General features: G+C 43.6%; 3 protein-coding genes across 5 annotated transcripts in view; 2 read left to right on the top strand and 1 right to left on the bottom strand.

Moving 5' to 3' along the window:
- The first annotated feature begins 58 nt into the window (after positions 1-58).
- fn3krp (fructosamine 3 kinase related protein) lies at positions 59-2,202 on the top strand. The gene is made up of 6 exons (XM_015948415.3): positions 59-325; positions 539-690; positions 775-866; positions 979-1,061; positions 1,154-1,276; positions 1,370-2,202. Exons 1-6 carry the CDS (start codon positions 185-187, stop codon positions 1,706-1,708), a joined length of 930 nt encoding a protein of 309 aa, XP_015803901.1. The 5' UTR covers positions 59-184; the 3' UTR covers positions 1,709-2,202.
- Positions 2,203-8,325: 6,123 nt separating this feature from the next.
- tbcd (tubulin folding cofactor D) overlaps positions 8,326-18,503 on the top strand; it is a 25,338-nt gene continuing 15,160 nt past the window's right edge. For all 3 annotated transcript variants that reach the window (XM_054740111.2, XM_054740112.2, XM_015948410.3), the window contains exons 1-13: positions 8,326-8,721; positions 8,810-8,860; positions 8,942-9,039; positions 9,171-9,272; positions 10,686-10,832; positions 11,372-11,427; positions 12,319-12,451; positions 13,122-13,167; positions 13,422-13,554; positions 13,623-13,759; positions 13,838-13,898; positions 14,022-14,096; positions 14,285-14,379. In XM_054740111.2, the coding sequence (XP_054596086.1) occupies positions 8,541-8,721; positions 8,810-8,860; positions 8,942-9,039; positions 9,171-9,272; positions 10,686-10,832; positions 11,372-11,427; positions 12,319-12,451; positions 13,122-13,167; positions 13,422-13,554; positions 13,623-13,759; positions 13,838-13,898; positions 14,022-14,096; positions 14,285-14,379 (1,315 nt within the window). In that variant the 5' untranslated portion in view covers positions 8,326-8,540. The remainder of the gene's footprint in view (positions 8,722-8,809; positions 8,861-8,941; positions 9,040-9,170; positions 9,273-10,685; positions 10,833-11,371; positions 11,428-12,318; positions 12,452-13,121; positions 13,168-13,421; positions 13,555-13,622; positions 13,760-13,837; positions 13,899-14,021; positions 14,097-14,284; positions 14,380-18,503) is intronic.
- znf750 (zinc finger protein 750) lies at positions 14,420-18,180 on the bottom strand. The gene is made up of 3 exons (XM_015948411.3): positions 18,061-18,180; positions 15,474-16,753; positions 14,420-15,384 (listed from the first exon to the last, which is right to left on the bottom strand). Exons 2-3 carry the CDS (start codon positions 16,730-16,732, stop codon positions 14,811-14,813), a joined length of 1,833 nt encoding a protein of 610 aa, XP_015803897.1. The 5' UTR covers positions 16,733-16,753; positions 18,061-18,180; the 3' UTR covers positions 14,420-14,810.

The raw sequence follows: 18,503 nt of genomic DNA, 5'->3' as shown, positions 1-18,503 counted from the left end.
TTCATTCCTCCTTGGTCTGCATCTGATTGGTTGTTTAAGATCACGTGAATAAAGTGGAAGCAAAACAAGACTAAAATCCTCGTTGACTGAAACGACATCAGAGTCGCGACGCCATCGGAACGTCGAAATCGGCCACACGTTGTTGAGACTAGAGTTGCAAGAGAAGAGGAGCCGAGAGATAATCATGGAAGCGAAGTTAAAGAAAGAGTTAGGCACGAGCGTGCTGAAATCCACTGGTCACGCAGGAGGAGGATGTATCAGCGAGGGTCAGAGTTATGAGACCGACACAGGAAGAGTGTTTGTAAAGATTAACCGCAAGAGCGAGGTCATTTTTAAGTTCAGAAATTGCAATAACATCTCGGAATACTCATTTGCACTTTTTTTTAGATATACGTATTATGTCAGCTATTAAATGATTTGTTGTTTTAATAAACAGCTGTTATTTTCAGGCATGGAAACATTTAATCAACCTGATTCTACATTAATAAACAATAATAGTTATACAATAATTAATATAAAATACGTTTGTGTTATTCAGGCCAAACGGATGTTTGATGGAGAGATGGCAAGCTTGGAAGCAATCTTTAAAACCAAAACCGTTAAAGTACCAAAGCCCATAAAGGTGGTTGAGCTGGATAAGGGAGGATGTGTATTTGTGATGGAGCATCTGGACATGAACGGTCTTAACAAGTGAGTGAGTCTTCATGTACACTATAGCTTGTTTCTGACGTATCATTCATGTGAAAATATATAAATTCTTATTTCATTGAGCAGGTTCTCAAAGCAGCTTGGAGAGCAACTTGCAGATCTGCATCTACACAACAAAAGGCTCATGGGAAATCAACAGAAGGAGCAGCAGACTGTGGGTAATTCATTTTACATTTGTATAATTGCTTGGAAATGTGTGTAGAAATGCAACAAGTCACACTTTGAGTCTTGAAGCGGGGTTCCCTCTGATTTAACCTGTGTTGTTTTCAGGTAAAGGAGCTGGACAGTCAGAGGCGGCTGCTGTAGAGAAATTTGGCTTTGATGTAGCTACATGCTGTGGATATTTACCGCAGGTTAAACACTAAACAAATACTGCAGTGCACATGTCTTTTATACATATCTTCAAGAATAAATCTAAATTTTGATCCCTCTCCACTTTTCCAAGGAGAATGAATGGCAGGATGACTGGGTGTCATTTTACTGCCAGCACCGTCTACAGCACCAACTCAACTTGGTGGAGAAATCATATGGAGATCGGGAGGCCAGAGACCTATGGGCTCAGCTACAGGTGCATCCTCCGCTTGACAACATCAGATATTTTACACAACCCCTGATGAGTGCCACAGTAATCTGACAGTCCAGTTGTGTCTGTTTTTTGCAGCTAAAGGTCCCACAGTTTTTCACAGATGTGGAGATCTTTCCTGCTCTCCTTCATGGAGACTTATGGGGAGGAAATGTGGCTGAGTGTCCGGAGGGTCCTGTCATATTTGACCCTGCTTCTTTCTATGGTCATTCAGAATATGAGCTTGGCATCGCTGGCATGTTTGGTGGCTTCAACAGCTCCTTTTACTCTGCGTATCACGATAAGATTCCAAAAGCACCTGGCTTTTCAGAGAGAAACCAGCTTTACCAGCTCTTCCACTATCTGAATCACTGGAACCATTTTGGCGTAGGCTACAGGGGTTCTTCAGTTAGGATTATGAAGAACTTACTCAAGTAGGCATTTGAGGGAACCTTTACAGTCTTAATGATGCATATTATTTTGGTAATCTGACAAAGATTAAATGGCAAATTCCCAAAGCTACTTACAGAGTATTTAAAATATTGTGCAGGAAATGAATAGTTACTGTAACATAAACCAGTTCTACTCTGACAGCGGCACTTTCACCAATCTGCTTCCAAAATCTAAATGAGCATTACGGTAAACTGCTGCTGCCTGACGATGAGACACCTTTGCCATTCGGCTTTGCCGTATTTCAGTAAATCTTTTCAAATCCTTGTTGTTGAATACTTGATCTGCATAAACTATTACTGTTAGGTTGTCTTCTGCTGAACCACAGATACATGCTGCATTCATTTCAAGTGTGTCTGAATCAACATTTTTATATTTGCTTTTTCTTACCTAAGATGAAAAGTAATGAAACTTTCATATGTGTATCAGTGTAAAGAACTATGTACAATCAAGTATTAAATAACAACTTTTGCTGTAAATTCCTCCAGTGTAGCTGTTTGTAATGACATTATGCACTGTGTGTTTGTAAGAGCTATTAATATCTCAAACAGGCACTGTGTTGGGCTGTTAAGGGGTCCTACAACAATGTACGGTACTCAGCATGAATGGGTACACCCCTTTAAAAAGTATGAATTTAATCAGTAGCTCAATGAACAAAAGCACAAACTCCAGAATTTTCACAAGGCCGGGTTTTATTGAACACTTGTTTAACTTCATAACATGAAATTAAGGTTAATAATATAACTTAGATCACAAAATCTTCAGTTGTACTAAAATTGGTTCAAGCAAAAATGAATACACCCCACAACAAAAACAACTACATCAGTCCATCCATCCATTGTCTGAACCCGCTTTGTCCACGTAGGGTCGCGGGGGGGCTGGTGCCTATCTCCAGCGGTCAATGGGCGATCAGGTGGGGTACACCCTGGACAGAGAGCCATTTCAACAACTATATCTAGTATTTATAAAATGAAAGGGATGAAAATGTCGATTCTGAAAGGAAACTAAAGGTTTTCTGACAAATGTAGTTGGGCGTGATGAGCCTCTGTCAGTGCGCCCCAGAGCAGCTGTGGCTACATTGTAGCTCATCACCATCAGCGTGTGAATGTGTGTGTGAATGGATGAATGATACACTGTAGTGTAAAGCGCTTTGGAGTCCTTACTCTGAGAGGCGCTATACAAGTGCGGGTCATTTATTTATCATGTTGAGCTGTAACCTGCCTTTAATAAATTTTGCATTCATACATTTTTGCGTTTGTGTTTCTCCAACCTCACAAACTGTGGTCTGTTAGTCAGGTAGTCTTTAATCCACGCGATAGTTGAGGCCCTCATCTGTGTCTTCTGGAGTTTCTGGCAAAGTACATCAGGCTGGATTGTGTTAAATGCACTGGAGCAATCAAAGAACATGACCCTAACAGTGCTGCATGCTTTGTCCAGATGACAGTGGTTTAGTTGAAGCAGCTGGATGATGGCATCTTCAACTCCAACTCCATGGCGATAAGCAAACTGCAGCGGGTCCTGATATGTTCTAGTTTGCTTATTCAGGTGGACCAACAGGAGTCTCTCCAGGACCTTCATGATGTGGGTTGTCAGGGCAACCGGTCTGTAGTTGTCATTGACTGATGGGCGAGGTTTCTTTGGAACTGGAACAAGGCTGGATGTCTTCCACAGTACTGGAACCTTCTCCTGGGCCAGGCTGAGGTTGAAGAGGTGCTGCAGAATCCCACAGAGCTGCTCTGCACAGGCCTTCAGTACTCTGGGGCTGACACCATCTGGACCTGCAGCCTTGTTCCTGTTCAGTGTCTCCAGCTGCCTCTTCACCTGACTTCTAGAGACAGATAGGTGGGAGGGGGAGGTAAATGGGGCAGCAGCATCTCCTGACTTGGTTGAAGACAGATTTATAGAACCAGAAGAGTCCATGACTGTGTTAAAGGACAAAAGATCTGGCGTGTGACAGGAAAATATTGGATCAGAGGAGGATGGGATGTCTGATTGGCTGGGGACAGGCGAGGAGTATGCTGGGTTTGTTGCTGAACTGAACCTATTGAAGAACTTGTTCAGTTCATTGGCTGTGTCCAGGCTGCCATCTGTGCAATCCTTCCTCTGCTTGAAGCCTGTGATCTTCTTCATCCCTGACCAGACATCTCTGATATTGTTCCTCTGTGTTTGTTCTCTAGCTTCTTCCTGTATGCCTCCTTGCTGTCTCTGATCTTGATCTATACTCCTCAATAATTCCCTGTCTCCCTCCTTGAAGGCTCTTTTTTTTTCCTCATTTGGCAGATTCTTCAGTTCACTGGTGATCCAGGGTTTGTTATTAGTTAAACATCTCACTGTTCTGGTGGGTATGATATTGTCCACACAGAAGTTTATATAGTCAGTGACACATCTGGCATTGATGTCCTCTTCATATCCTTGGCAGAGAGTCATCCAATCTGTGGTCTCAAAACAACTCTGCAGGGCTTTTTCAGCATCCTGTGACCATTTTCTCACAGTTCTTCTTGTCACAGGTTGCCTCTGAACAAGTGGTTTGTATTCTGAGCAGAGAAAAACAAGATTGTGATCTGATTGTCCCAGAGGAGGTATTGTTTTGGACATGTATGCATTCTTTACATTTGCCTAACACAAATCCAGTGTCTTGTTTTCTCTGGTGGAGCAGCTGACAAACTGTTGAAATGTTGGAAGTGTAGCAGAGAGCAAGGCATGATTAAAATCACCAGATATAGCCACAAATACATTGGGGTGCTGGGTTTGTAGCTTAGCGACAACGGAACTGATGGCATCACATGCATTTTCAGCAATGGCTGAAGGTGGAATATAAACAGTTGCCAAGACAACATTGGTGAATTCTCTTGGCAAATAATATGGGCGAACACTTACTGCCAAGAGCTCAATATCTGGACTGCAGAGATGACATTTCACTGAAACATGACCTGGATGGCACCATCTGTTGTTAACAAGCACCGCCACTCCACCTCCTTTTATTTTCCCGCTCCTCTTCAGATCTCTGTCTGCTCATACAGTCAGGAATCGTGGCAGAGAGATGCTGGGATTGGGGATATGGTCCTGCAGCCACATCTCAGTGAAACACATAACACTGCACTGCTGATACTCTGGCTGAGTCCTTGAAAGGGCTTGAAGTTCATCCATCTTGTTCGCCACTCACATTGCCCATTATGATCGATGGAAGAGATGGTTTGAATTTCCTCTTTCTCTGTCTCCGTTTTGTTCCCGCTCTGCACCCACGCTTCTTGCGTTTTAGCCAAGCCCCCACAATGCGGGTGAAAAATTGAAGCAAACGCGGAAGTGAAATAAATTGGAGTTCCACCCTCATCCGCTGGGGGCTGGTGTCAGAAGCGAGCAAATCCTCATTGACTCCCATGTTAAAAATGCCAATTTCACAGCAGAAATAAAGATGTTTACAGCCTGGTACCAGAACATGTTTTTTGTTTAAATGATCTAGTTTACACTCATGACAACTCTGAGGGGGGTGACTTTTTTTCTCACTCTTCTGTTTAAGTGTATTAAAAGCCTAAAATTCTGTATAATTAATTAGCATCAGACCCACGTGACCGCCGCCTCAGACCCACGTGACCACAGAGCTAGCTCCGTGGAAAGGCCTCAGTAGAGCCTCGGTCTGGCCTAGAAACTGTTCCGGGATTTTGAGTCTCTGTGTTTGTGTATTCTTTTTTGGATATTATTTGTGCAATTGTTGGACAAAATGACTTGCTGTGGCATTAATTGCACTAATAGAGCATCCAAGGAGTCTCCACTTCATTTTTTTCGGTAAGTAAAATTATATTTATGTATTTTAGGTCACTGCTGAGCTGAGTTTAGATTTTAACATGTACTGTTTAACCATGAAATTTAAATTTAATAGGGTAAAACCCAGTGCATTTAACATAATGCTGTACTTTAGAAAATGGGTTGAAATATAACATGTTGGTGGAGCTGGGTTCCGACTATCGGCTTGTGGAGCTCTCGGGAGACGGATGTTTTCCACCCGGTTCTCCCCTCCCCGCAGCTCGGGTCATCTCTGTCTGATCGCGGCTCCTGCCTGCTGCATGGGCTGCCGGCTTGTGGAGCTATGACGGAAACCGATGTTTTCCACCTGGTTCTCCCCTCCCCGCAACTCGGCGCATCTCTGTCTGATCGCGGCTTCTGTCTGCTGTGCGGGCTGCCGGCTTCTGGAGCTCTGGATGGAAACCGATGTTTTCCACCCGGTTCTCCCCTCCCCGCAGCTCGGCGCATCTCTGTCTGATCGTGGCTTCTGTCTGCTGTGCGGCTGCCGGCTTGTGGAGCTCTCGGGAGACCTCTGTGTTCCACCTGGTTTTACCCAGTGGTCAGCCCGGTGTGTCTCTGACTCAGAAGCTCTGGTGTTGTGCACTGTTAACTCCGGTTGTAGCTAGGTTGCTACCTCCGTTAGCTTAGCTCCCACTTCCGCGTTAGCTTTGGGTTAGCTTCAGGTTAGCTTGTAGCTAGTTCAACCGGGTGTCGTCAGTTGATCCCAGCCTTACAGCCTCACCCTCAGCTCCACCTCTTTTCCCTTTTGTGGAATTGTCTGGGCTTGACGGAACCTGTGACAAGGTCAAAATGGCGGTGGCGGCCACCTCCCATTTTTCTTCAAAAACGTGTTATTGGAGGCTATGGAAACCCATTGTCCAATATTTATATGTCGATGGTTTTTAGCTCATTTGGGATTTGTGGCTTCAATTGAGGTAATTATTATAATTTTACAGCCATAAGATTAAAAAAATACCAGGTGGCCCTGTTATAATTATGGTCATAAGAGGGTTATTAAGACGGCGATGCTCAAACAGGAAGTGATTGGTGGTCATTCCACTCCAATCCAGTTGGTGGCAGTAACAACAAATTGTTGTTTGTCAAGTGCCATAAGACCTCAAATAATAAAGAAGAGAGGCGGGAGCGTTTGTAACAAACTCAAAGTGATAGTCAAAACATTAAGCATGAAATTGAGTTATCCTAGTGGCTCCGATAAGAGAAATAAGCAGCATGCTTCATAAAAGCTTTTATTTTCACTTTTGAAAGTGACGTCGTTTTTCGATGTAAACATCAAAAGGAAGCGGAAAGGAAAGACAATGTAAAATGTTTAAAGGGAGGAAAACATAGTCCAAAATGGAAAATAGAAAAAAAAAATACAAAGGCAAAAGCACAGGAGCACTGACAGGAAAAAGAAAGCAGAGCAAATACTGAAAGCGCTCAAAAGGACAAAAGGAGGGAAATACAGGAAACAAGAGGAGGACTAATAAAAAGGGAAAATAACTCATGTCAGAAGAGGGGAGAGTTTCGCAAATCCAGTTAAAGGTAAGATTGTTGAAAATAAGGGGCCCCATGTCTGTGTTGACCTTGGGCCCTCATGAGGGGCGGGACTAGGCAGCTCAAAAATAACCAATCAGAAAAAAGACGGAAATGCCAACGCTGTAGTTTTTTAGCTGTAGTAAAAAAAAAGGTGTCTGGCGACAGCGCAAACGTCTTTTTTTATAGAAGAAATGCTTTTAGTGCTTCTACTTGTTGTTTTAAAGACGTTCAAGCCATGTAGAACAGAAGAAAGAGTCACAGCGAAGTCCGCCGCTGTCTTCGTTGTTTATGAGAAACTGAGCGTCGCTGTGTGTGATGTCCGCAATGCTGTAGTTTTATAGTCAAAAATGTTGTCTGACGACTGCGCAAACATCTTTCTTTAGAAGAAATACTTTTAGCGCGTCTACTTGTTGTTTTAAAGACGTGTCCAAGTCATTTAGAACAGAGGAAAGAGTCGCAGCAAACTCCGCTTCAGACGCCAAGTTCAACAAACTCGGCATTGTGGTGTGTGACGTACACTGCTCAGCGCTGATTGGCTCGGTTAGAATTCTCAGGGGGTGGGGCTGTTTGTATAGGAGAGTTCCCAGACCCTTTCTCTGTGCAGAATTAACCAGAGGAGGAGTCTGGCAGGCCAGGCTACGCGTTTGGAGGACTTGGTCAGAAGCCGAGCACAGGCACTCTGAACCACCTGTAAACGGTTCAGGGAGGTTCTGCTCAGACACATGAAAAAAGAGTTGCAGTAGTCTAAGTGTGAGGACATGAAGGTGTGGATAACAGTCTCAAGTTCAGAGCGGGACAGAATGGGACTCAGCTTAGCAATGTTGATATTTAAAAGTAAGTACATGACAAATATGACAGTAAGCAAAAAACTTTATTGGGTTATAGTCACCCTAGAAAGAGTCTAACATTTAAATTCTTAAAAGTTACACTTACTAACATACTTCTCAAAAGACTTGCTTCATTGATGAAACCAAAGACATCGCTGAGAGGTAAAATCTAAAGTCTGACATCATTCAGTAAGTAGATGCTTCTAAATATTATTTTGCATTCTACAACAGTCAGATATATACACAACCATCCTGAACGACTAATTAACATTTACAGTTCATTATTAAACTCTTTACACGGGCTTAAAATGTACAAAGCACTCTCTACTTTACATTACAGCATCATAAGAAGATGTGAAAATGTTACTGCCCCAAATGTGAGCCCCTTCGCTTGCCGTACCCGGGAGGGGCGTGAAAGCAGCGTTAGCATCTTCACAGTTAAGCTAATGTATTTTTTTTACGTCAAACTGAACTAATATAACAGCTCTCCTTTCACCACGTTAAATCTCTTTAGACTAAAATGTGTTTTATGCATTTTTAATAATCAATTCGCTTTCTTTTTTTTACACCTGTTCATTTGCTGCATGCTAATACTACCTAGCTAAGTTGTGCATAACTCAGGAAAACAAAAGATAGCATCTTCGACAGAGACTTTTTGTGGATGCAAAACCATAAAAATGGTCTTATCCGAGACAGAGAATGGTCGTTCTGGAGGCGAAGAAGAGACAGACGCGATAGTGAAAACGTGTGTTTTAAGTGGTTTCAGTGAGAGCAGCGAGGTCACGACTCTCATCTCCAGCCTGGTGGAGGTCCATGAGGACCAGAGAGTAAGAGAGATTGTGATGCAGAGATTCTCGGGTGAGTCAGTCTAAAAAAAGAGTTCATAATGAGTTTGTGGCTTTAATTTGCTTTCTGTTCATGACAGTCTAACCATCTATTTTCTTAGTGATAATGAACGGATATCAAGAGCAGCCTCATCTGCTGGATCCACATTTAGGTACAGGGCAACTTCTCCAAACTACTAAATGTTCTACTGCTGGAAAGTCAGTAAAGCATGTTCTTGTTTCATGTGTACTAGAACGAATGATGAAAATGCTACTGGACCTAGTGAGGAGTGAAAACTCTCCACCCTCTCTGGTGCACTTGAGCTTCAAGTGTCTCTACATCATTTGTAAGGTGAGTTAAATCAAACATAGTCTTGTCTCTTATCTGAAGGTGAACTGCAAGTTGAATGCCTAAATTGTTTTATTTACACATCATTATGTTTCTGTTTATTTTGTTGCATACCCTTTACTGTTTCTGATTAGGTTAGAGGATATAAAACCTTCATGCAGCTTTTTCCTCATGAGGTGGCCGATGTCCAGCCTGTTCTGGAACTGATGTCCAGACAAGACCCTGAAGACTTACAGGTGAGCTGGTAAAGACACTTCTCATTATTTATGGAACAACTGGTGCAGAGTAGACAATAATCTAAAACACTGACTCGGAGTTGGAGAGTGTTCGGCATGATAGATGATCACAAATTCAGAAACAAAGTTAGACTTCCGCTCACATCAATGCATCATTGTCAAGCAGCAACAAAACGTCCCACATTTTCACTGATCCATGAACTCATCATCACTGACTGATTCATGTTAGCAAAAACAAATCGTCCACATGGACGATTCAACTTCCAAACTCACATTGTTCAAAACAATCAGCAATCAAAAAAGAAAAGGCCTAAAAATTTTTGTTTGAAATAAACGAGATCGCGGATACAAGCGGCCGAAATGAGTTTCCTCCGTAGGGTGGCCGGGCTCAGCCTTAGAGATAGGGTGAGGAGCTCGGATATTCGGGAGGGACTCGGAGTAGAACCGCTGCTCCTCCAGATCGAAAGGAGCCAGTTGAGGTGGTTTGGGCATCTGGTCAGGATGCCTCCTGGACTCCTCCCCGGGGAGGTGTTTCGGGCATGTCCTGCCGGCAGGAGGCCCCCGGGTCGACCCAGGACACGTTGGAGAGGTTACATCTCCAATCTGGTCCGGGAACGCCTTGGGGTCCTGCCGGAGGAGCTGGTGGACAAGGCCGGGGAGAGGACGGCCTGGAGCTCCCTAGTTGGGATGCTGCCCCCGCGACCCGGACCCGGATAAGCGGAGGAAGACGAAGACGAAGAAATAAATTTGAAATTATTTTCAGATTATCTCTGATCATATCAACTGTTAAATGATGATCTTTTTTTAAATCAGTTGTTGGGTGAATGGGATCATTAAGTTACACACAGATGAATTAAAAACTACTGTAGTTCTCATAATAGAATGATCACAATTAAATAATTAGGGTCATTTTTTAAGCAATATCACACTCGAGGTCGTGCGTTGTTGCTGATATTTAGCAACAACGCACGACCTCGAGTGTGATATTGCTTTTATACAACAGTTCTACCTGCTCATTTTATTTTTATAACAACAATAAGTCACAACAGAATATGATTTGTTCATTTATTTAATCATTTATCAGGCTTCGCCAACACAAATAGTCCCAACACGAAATGGAGACTCAGACAAGGCTGTTGCTAGGCAACACAAACATTTTCTACAAAGCACTGTAATAATGGTTAGAACGGCTGTGCACAGCCGAGTGATACTGTTTGTAAACAGTCCCAGTGCTGTTATAATTTAATATCAGCCCTCTTGGAAAGTCTCGTGACCAATCAAATCACTCGGTCGGAACTAACTGTTGTATAATTATTTTCATAGGATTTCTTCATCATTTTGCCTCAACAATGTTCATTGTTTTAAAGTGAACTTGATGTTTTTTTATTTATTTTTACCATCAATTCCTTCCAGACTTGGGAAACTCGCTACATGTTGTTGTTGTGGCTGTCCATGACCTGCCTCATACCCTTTGACCTATCTCGTCTGGATGGCCATCTAGAGTCAGACGGCGGTAAGCCTAGGGAGTCCACCATGTATCGTATTCTCACTGTTGCAAAGGTGAGCATAAATATTGTATTCTGATCTTCTGATATATCACTGAAATGTTCCAGTGTCTTTGCATATTTTGAAAAGTGTGAATGAATCCTGATTAAGGATGATTTAAATGCTGTCTGCAGGTCTGACAGGTATAGTTGTATCATAAGTAGGTTTAGGTTGTTGTACATATGTTGTAATTGCACTTGATCAGGATAAATGTACCTGTCACTTTTAGAAAATACGTTGGGCAATAATCTAAAATGAAGTTTTTGCTTTGTGTGCACTAGTTGCCATTTAAAGTTTGACCCTGCTGGTATTATTGTGCTAAATGTGTTGAATTTCTTGGTTTTCTATAGCAGACACACAGCACCACCGGTTGTTATATGATGTTTTTCTATATATGTAAATAAGAAAATGAGAATATGATTAGCGAAATTAACTATTTAAAAAAATATTTAATAAAAACTGTTGTAATTTGTTGCCACTTTCTCATGTGATGTGAATATTGTGTTATTTAGCCATTTTGTTTGACATAGAACAAATAAACATGTTTTTTACAGTCTTATCTACTAGTGGCTGACTGTCCCAGAGACGCGGCATCTGTTCTCATTTCAAAGTAAGTGTCGTCAAATATGAGGTGTGAAATAATGAGTGGTCTGCTTTAGTTTTTGAAAGTCAAACTCGTAGTGCAGGTCTGCGTCTCGTTGCATGTTTGCAAAAACACGTCGGACATTATCGACGCGTTTTTATGTCGGACATGTTGACCGACCTGTCGGTAAACAAAGTATTTGAAAATCACAAACTCTGATTGAATGTTCATGCCACGGACATTTTTTTTTAATCAGTGATCCATAAGAGAGGGTCTCTGACCTCCACGGCTGCAGCTGCAGCACATTCTTTTGAGCGTTTTAATTGATCTGTCCCGGACGCTTAAGGGTGCTAAAGTTTATTCTTGGTAAGATCACTTCCTGATGTTGTAACATTTGTGCAGCACCAAAGCAGCAGACAAAACGAGGCTTTGCTCCCAACAGTGGTTTATTATAGTCACTGGGATAAAGCTGCACTTATGGGTGCCGTATAACCCATAACCCTTATGGGTCAATACAATCATTTCTTCTGGTGTTTTATGATAATTCAAAATTTTTATCATTTCTGTCTGTTTATTATATTTTTGGAGCAGAGTGAAGGTTTAAACCGCACGGTAGAAATCTTTTGCATTATTATTGTAACATTAAAATAAGTAAAATATAATTGGCCACTTGAATACAAATAGATACACATGAGGACATTGTCCTATGTGGTTCTGCCTGAGACACTCCCACGTCTGCCACTTGGGTAGGCACAGCTCAAAGCTTCCACAAATACACATATTAGTGATATTAGTGGCACAATCTGTAATTATTCTTTTTGACCACCAGAAGGCGATATTGCATTTGGATTGTGTGTGTCCGTCTACAGCTGTTTCTTCTGGTAACTCTCCTAATCTTTGCCGTCTGATCACACACAGGTTCATGACACGCCCTGATGTGAAACAGAAATGTCTCGCAGACTTTCTGGATTGGAGTCTCACCACTGTATCTCAGACCGATGACCATTCAGTGAGGGACATTATGGCGCTTGACGGTGTTCTGCAATCACTGGTAAACATTTACACCTGTGATAAACACAGTTTCACACTTGTCTGTGTGAGAGCTCAGGGTTTAGTGCGTGCTCTGTTTGAGTAGACTTGCAGAGGGATATTTACAAGTGCTGACATGACTGGTATGCTTTACACAATACCTTGTGTGGCTTTTAGCAGGTGTGTAATGCACCTGCTGCCTGTGTGGGATATGTTGCTTCAAGTGACTTGAGACAGTTTAATCCATTGCTGTAGGCTAAACGGTTTTTCACTTGTGCTGAGGGGGATGGGATTCAATAGATTGTCTTTTCCAGCTTAACATCCCCACACAATACCTCACTGCAGGTATAGATTAACACAGTTGATTAGTGTGTGATCTAAGGACATTTAAGGGGTCCAGACTGCTAGTAAATTACATCCACTGGCACAGAAACCTGTATGGCATGTTTAGAAAGCATTCCTTATTTCATGTCTGTGTAATAAAATACTGATCCTGGTTGTTGCTTTAGGCTCTCCAAACTGGCTCTGTGTGTTCTGTCAGACTCGTGTTTTTAGAGCTGACTTTAGGACACTAAAGGCCAAAGGTCAAAATGAAAATCCAAGGGCATGGCAGCAAATAACAGGATTTTATCAAGTAAAACGTAAAGATGTGTGGCACAGTTCAACGTCTGAGATTGATTTATTTTTTTTAGGCGAAGCTTTTTAAACATGGAAAACGGGACGACCTCTTACAGTACGGTAGGTTCCATCCGTCCTTTTGCAATTTCATACTTATTGTAATTATTTTAAGCCTGTGCCTCCTAATTAACCGTTACTAAACAAATAGGAGCACGTGCTTGTCAAACTCTTTTGTTAAACCTGGACTTTCTCCTTTAAAAGGAAAACTTTTACTACTTCTTTTTCAGTGCATTTTGGTCGGTTGTGGCACGTTTTGTATAGGCTAGTGTTAATTTGTGATTTGTCTGTGGTGCCCGTGTCTCTGTGTCTCGCAGCTCCTACGGTTCTGCAGTGTCTGGAGCAGAAACGCCTGTCAGAAAGTAGTGAGGCCAAGCCGCGAAAGCTAGCTGTTAAACTCATTCAGAGGCTGGGCCTCACGTTCCTCAAGCCACGATTAGCTTCCTGGAGGTCAGACACAATTTAACGTATGTTCGTTGCAAATAAGTGTTTATTAACATTAATGTACCAATTTCCAGGTACCAGAGAGGCAGCCGCTCCCTTGCAGCTAATCTTTCCATGTCCCAGCCAGTGTCCGACACCGCTCCGGTTTCTGAACCAGACACGCGTGAGCAAGACGACTACGACATTCCTGAGGAGGTTGAGACGGTTATTGGTGAGGTACCATCTTTGCCTGGACTCAAGTCGTTGTTAATTCCCTTCTACCAAATCAGATGTTTTTGTTGTTTTCCAGAGACTCTGCTCGTTGGACTGAAGGACAAGGAAACAAATGTGCGCTGGTCTGCAGCAAAGGGGTAACGGCGTTTTCCAGTGACAGTGAAGGATCCTTGCTGCTGCTTTTGCATTTTTATTGTAAAAGAAACTTCTCTGCATGACTTAACGAGTTTTTCTAAAATGCATTTTGCTCAATGTTTCAGAATTGGGAGGGTGACTGGGAGGCTTCCCAAGGAGCTGGCAGATGAGGTGGTTGGATCAGTGCTCGAGTGTTTCAGGTGAGTTGGTGCTTGAGGCACGCTGGCTCAATCCATCTGCATCTGTCACACTTTGCCAGCTCTGTCATTTATCACTCCCTTTGATGTCTTAAAAAAACATTTTTGCTAAAATCACTGAAACAAGATTAAAATCCAATCCTGCACATGCTTTATGAGTTTTTTTAACCTGTGATCATTTGTGTGTCAAGCTTTCAGGAAATGGACAATGCTTGGCACGGAGGCTGCCTCGCTCTGGCCGAGCTGGGTAGGAGGGGCCTGCTGCTCCCTTCTAGGCTGACTGATGGTGTGTGCACAGAAACAGCGTTCATCTAAAGCACAAGCCATTCAAGACTGTTATTCCTTTATTCAGCAGATTTACACTTATTTACATTTGCAGCACATAGACGTTTCTGTATATTCCAGCTGTTAATTATGTATACCGAATTCAAACATGCCAGTTTTTCTCTTTAAGTCCTCTTTTCAGCTCAGGTTTGAGAGCTAGCGTGATACAGTTAGCTGTACCTGTAACAACAAGTTTGTTAAACGAACGAGATTCTCTTTTCTTTCTTCTGGACAAGGAACCTTGCAGCCGTGCCGTTGGCATGTCATTTCCACGGTTACCAGGTTGCTTCAGCTCTGCAGTGCTAAAGCAAGCGTCTGGATGTGGAGGCTTTGCTTGCATTGGTGCTTGTAAGTCCTCTTTGTCACAGTCCTGAAACAGTCGGTGTGTAGTCGTCAGCACCGATGCCGCCTCCTCAGAGCTCGTCCTGATGGTTTTGCTTTCTTGTTCGGTTGATGCCATTTGCTCTCGGTCTGGCCTCGGATTGCTCTTTTCATGGGTGTTTTAGCCCTTGTAGGCGGCTGGGTTCTTTCCAGAGGAGCGTTCCTTGTAGTGCCCAGTGGCCCTTCAGAGGACTGGGACATAACACTGAAACTGTTTGAAGACACCACAGAGCTTGCAGTTGCTAGTTGGCAGAGTGCCAGAGCTGCCGTCTGCCTCTGGTCACACCGTTCTTCATCCAGATCTTCATCAGGACCCTGTGGAGGACCTTCTACTGCTATAGAGCCATGTACGAGGCTGCTGGGCGACGCTCGGAGGCTGAGATTCAGCGGGAACTCGCTGACGTCTGACCTTTCAGTGTCTGAGCCCAAAAGTCTGTGCTCAGGTTTCTCCTCATGATCCTGGTTTCTTGTTGAGAGGTTGAGTGGTGCCAGGTCCTCTGTGTCGTCCTCTGGGTTCTCCTCAGACCCAGACTTGAGCCCTGGCTCACAGGCAGCTACAGAGGGGTACTGGCTGCTTTCAGCTGATCTACAAAAACAAAAGCCATAAACAGAACATTAAAAACAAACAAGACTTGACAGATCAATTGGAAGGTGAGGATAAGGAGTTTTGCTCACCCTCCATCCAGATTTTTTAACTGAGACAGAGCTTCTGCTGCCTCTTCGTGGCTTAAATCTTGTTTGATGGGTTCTGTGGTTCTGGATGTGTCTCTGGGCTGGGTGGAGGTCTGTGAGTCATCCACGCGGGTGTGCGGTGAGGTCTTTTCATCTCTTTGGATGATGTCCGCTTGACTCGGTCTGTCAGGAGACCCTGAAGCTGAACATCCCTCTTTAGGGCTCAGCCGTGTTGCTTTTTCACTGCTTCGGCCATGGTGAGCCTCCTCCTCGGTAGAGCTGTGTGGGTTGTTGTGACCGGGTCGTGAGTACATGTAGAGGTCATAATCTTTATGGCCAAGGCTTTGGCCGTAGACTTCCAAAGGAACATATCTGTGTCCTGTAATCTGCATGGGAAGTTCGTGGGGTCGGTAAAAGGAGTAATGCATAGGAGGCGCCGGGTGAAGCGTGTGGCAGTATCTGTAAGGGTAAGGAGGAAATGGGGAAGCATGAGGTGGGGTAATGGGTTGCCGAACCATAGGTCTTTGGGAATCTACGAATTCTGTCTGGAAAGAAGAACTTTGCTCATTCACACGGACGTGTCCTGGGAGGTAGTACGGTGGATAGAGGTGTCTGTCGGGCCAAAGGTAAGGAGGGTATTCAGGAACCACGAGAGGAGTGAAAGATTTTAAGGGATTGGTTGATGAAATTCTTCCCCATGGGTTGCTTAGGTCGTTGATAGTAGGAGATTGGGAGTCGTCTGCCTGCTGCTCTGGGGATTTCAGGGCTTCTGCACCCTCACGGTTGGGCGTGACGGGAGAGAAGGCTGAAAGGCGCGGCCGGGGCAGATCTGTAATCTCATTGTTCTCGCTGATTTCTTTCTCAGGGCATATATTTGGTTTTTCCAGACTAGGACTGTCTGAGTCGACTGACCTCTCACACCCAACCTCCACCTCTGTATCGTCTCTACTTTTGTCCTTGTTCTCCTCCTCTTCACGACTCTCGGGACTTTTGTTTTGGACTGCCGAAAGGACCGTGGCACAATCCTTAGATTTGACCGAGACTCCTTTTGCCACAGCCTTGATCTGCCGGGCGGCTTGCCCGTTTTTCTGTGACATGAGTGAGATGGAGTTTTTACACAAGTTGTATTTCATGTGGTTAAAGAGATGGGACTTTTCGTTGCAGGTGAATGGACACTGGAAACACTGGTACTTGAAAGGCTTCCCCGGGGGTCGGGGAATGTAGTGAGGCCGTTTTGGCTTACGTTCCTGAGCATTGTCCATTTCGACTCCGTAGAAGGTTTTCTGAAAAGAGAATAAAGGCCGTCACACATGAATTAGTAAAGCTCTGGACGTGTTTGTTTGTCTTTGCTAAATTTGTACCTGCTGACAGATTAGGGTGAAAACAGAATAGTCAAATATTTTTGTGCTAGATTCTTTCTAAGCCGATTTTTGAGCGATGACCCTAACGACGTTGTTTGGAGTGGTTTGGCTGGTTCAGATGGAAAGGTGTTGAACTGTTTCTCTAGCTGCATGGCTAGAAGAATCTCCTTGTGCACAAACACTTCCCCCTCAGGCTACACTTGTTCCTTCACACTAGGATGGACAGTAAGCAGAGGGACGTGTTTAAATTAGAAAACCTGTCAACTGTATGCAAAACCTAAGCCACGCGTTTGCATATATCCTGTCCAGTCGTAGTTTCGTTCAGGGTAAGTGGTTCCAGCGAACACTCACCCTCACTAAGCTTGCTTGCACACCTGTCTGTTATTTGTAATATCAGTTTAGTAATCCGTCTTATTAAAGTCGTAGGCCCAGTAAAAACACCCGGCAGACAGATCACTCTTAGTTTCACAGACCTTGAGGGCATGCAGAGACTTGCTTCCCCCTTGCATCTAAACTGTGCGCTGTTGGCGTGGGAACTACAAGTCAGCCTGCTTACCATGACTGCACCTGCGGGATGCACCTACCGTTGATAAGCTCACAGGCTCTGGGACTACTCGAGTATCCCTCCATGCTGGCTCATTCTGTTACCACGTCAGTGTATTAGTAAGTGAAACCATTTAATTAAAGTGTGAATCATTTAAGCGTCGACCTTTAGAAAGGAAACGTCACCTAAAGATGTTAGCTTAGGGCTGCTGGGTGTGCAGAGACAAACCTGCTTGTCATGTGTTGTTGCAAGAAGTCGTCACTCAAGTTTGGACTCAAGCAGCATGCGACGACACTCCCTTTCCTCAGAACTCAAACTCATTAGAAAACACTTTTTAGCACTTCTGCACCATTAATAGAAACCAGTAAATGTTTAAAATCGTCTAGTAAGCTTAATGGGATCCAAGCAGGAAACCGTTTTTTAAGAAATTCACAATTTTAATGCTACGTTTTTGTTTTTTGTTCACAACTATGCGGCTTTTTGTCCGATAAATAAACCTGCAGTGTGAACAGGAGCGGGTGGTAACAGGTGCACACTTTGTGTAAACGTTGCCCTAAATGCAGTTTACCGACGAGATAACAGCACAAAATCACCGGCTATAATAGAAACCCGTAAAAAATACATAAATCACACAATCTGGTGCTGCCTTCTTTAAAAGTGAGACACAAACGAGGGAAAACATTACCTCTGTTATGTGAAGTCCACAGAGAAGTGACCCAGGGTGCACAGCCAAAGTGTGTGTGTGGTCAGGGAGCTGGCTTTGATAGCTGAGAGCTGTGGTTGTGTGTGTGATGAGTTAGTGGTGACTTCTCCTTTCTAAGGTGTTGTCTCTCCAGTGGGTGGTGCTTCAGCCCAAACAGCAGTGCCCTCAGGCAGCAATGATGCACCTGTAATTAGTAAGGCCTCGAGCAATGATTTAACTGGTGTGGTGGGAGATGGAACCTCTCTGTTTCCTGCTCCGCCGTTCGTTTAAAAGCTCATAAGAGCATCGTTTTACTGAATGTTTACATAAAGTCCTGTAATGAGACGTGCACAAACACTAGTTCCTCCGTGTTCGTTCATTTGTACCGTTTGTTTTAACAACCCTTTATACCGTTTAGAAGAAATGAAACACAACAGACGGTTAGC

Source organism: Nothobranchius furzeri, chromosome 5, assembly GCF_043380555.1.
Source record: "Nothobranchius furzeri strain GRZ-AD chromosome 5, NfurGRZ-RIMD1, whole genome shotgun sequence".
In the NCBI taxonomy this organism is placed as follows: Eukaryota; Metazoa; Chordata; class Actinopteri; order Cyprinodontiformes; family Nothobranchiidae; genus Nothobranchius; species Nothobranchius furzeri.
The sequence above is the reverse complement of the archived record's forward strand: the minus strand, read 5'-3'. Positions and strand labels throughout refer to the sequence as shown.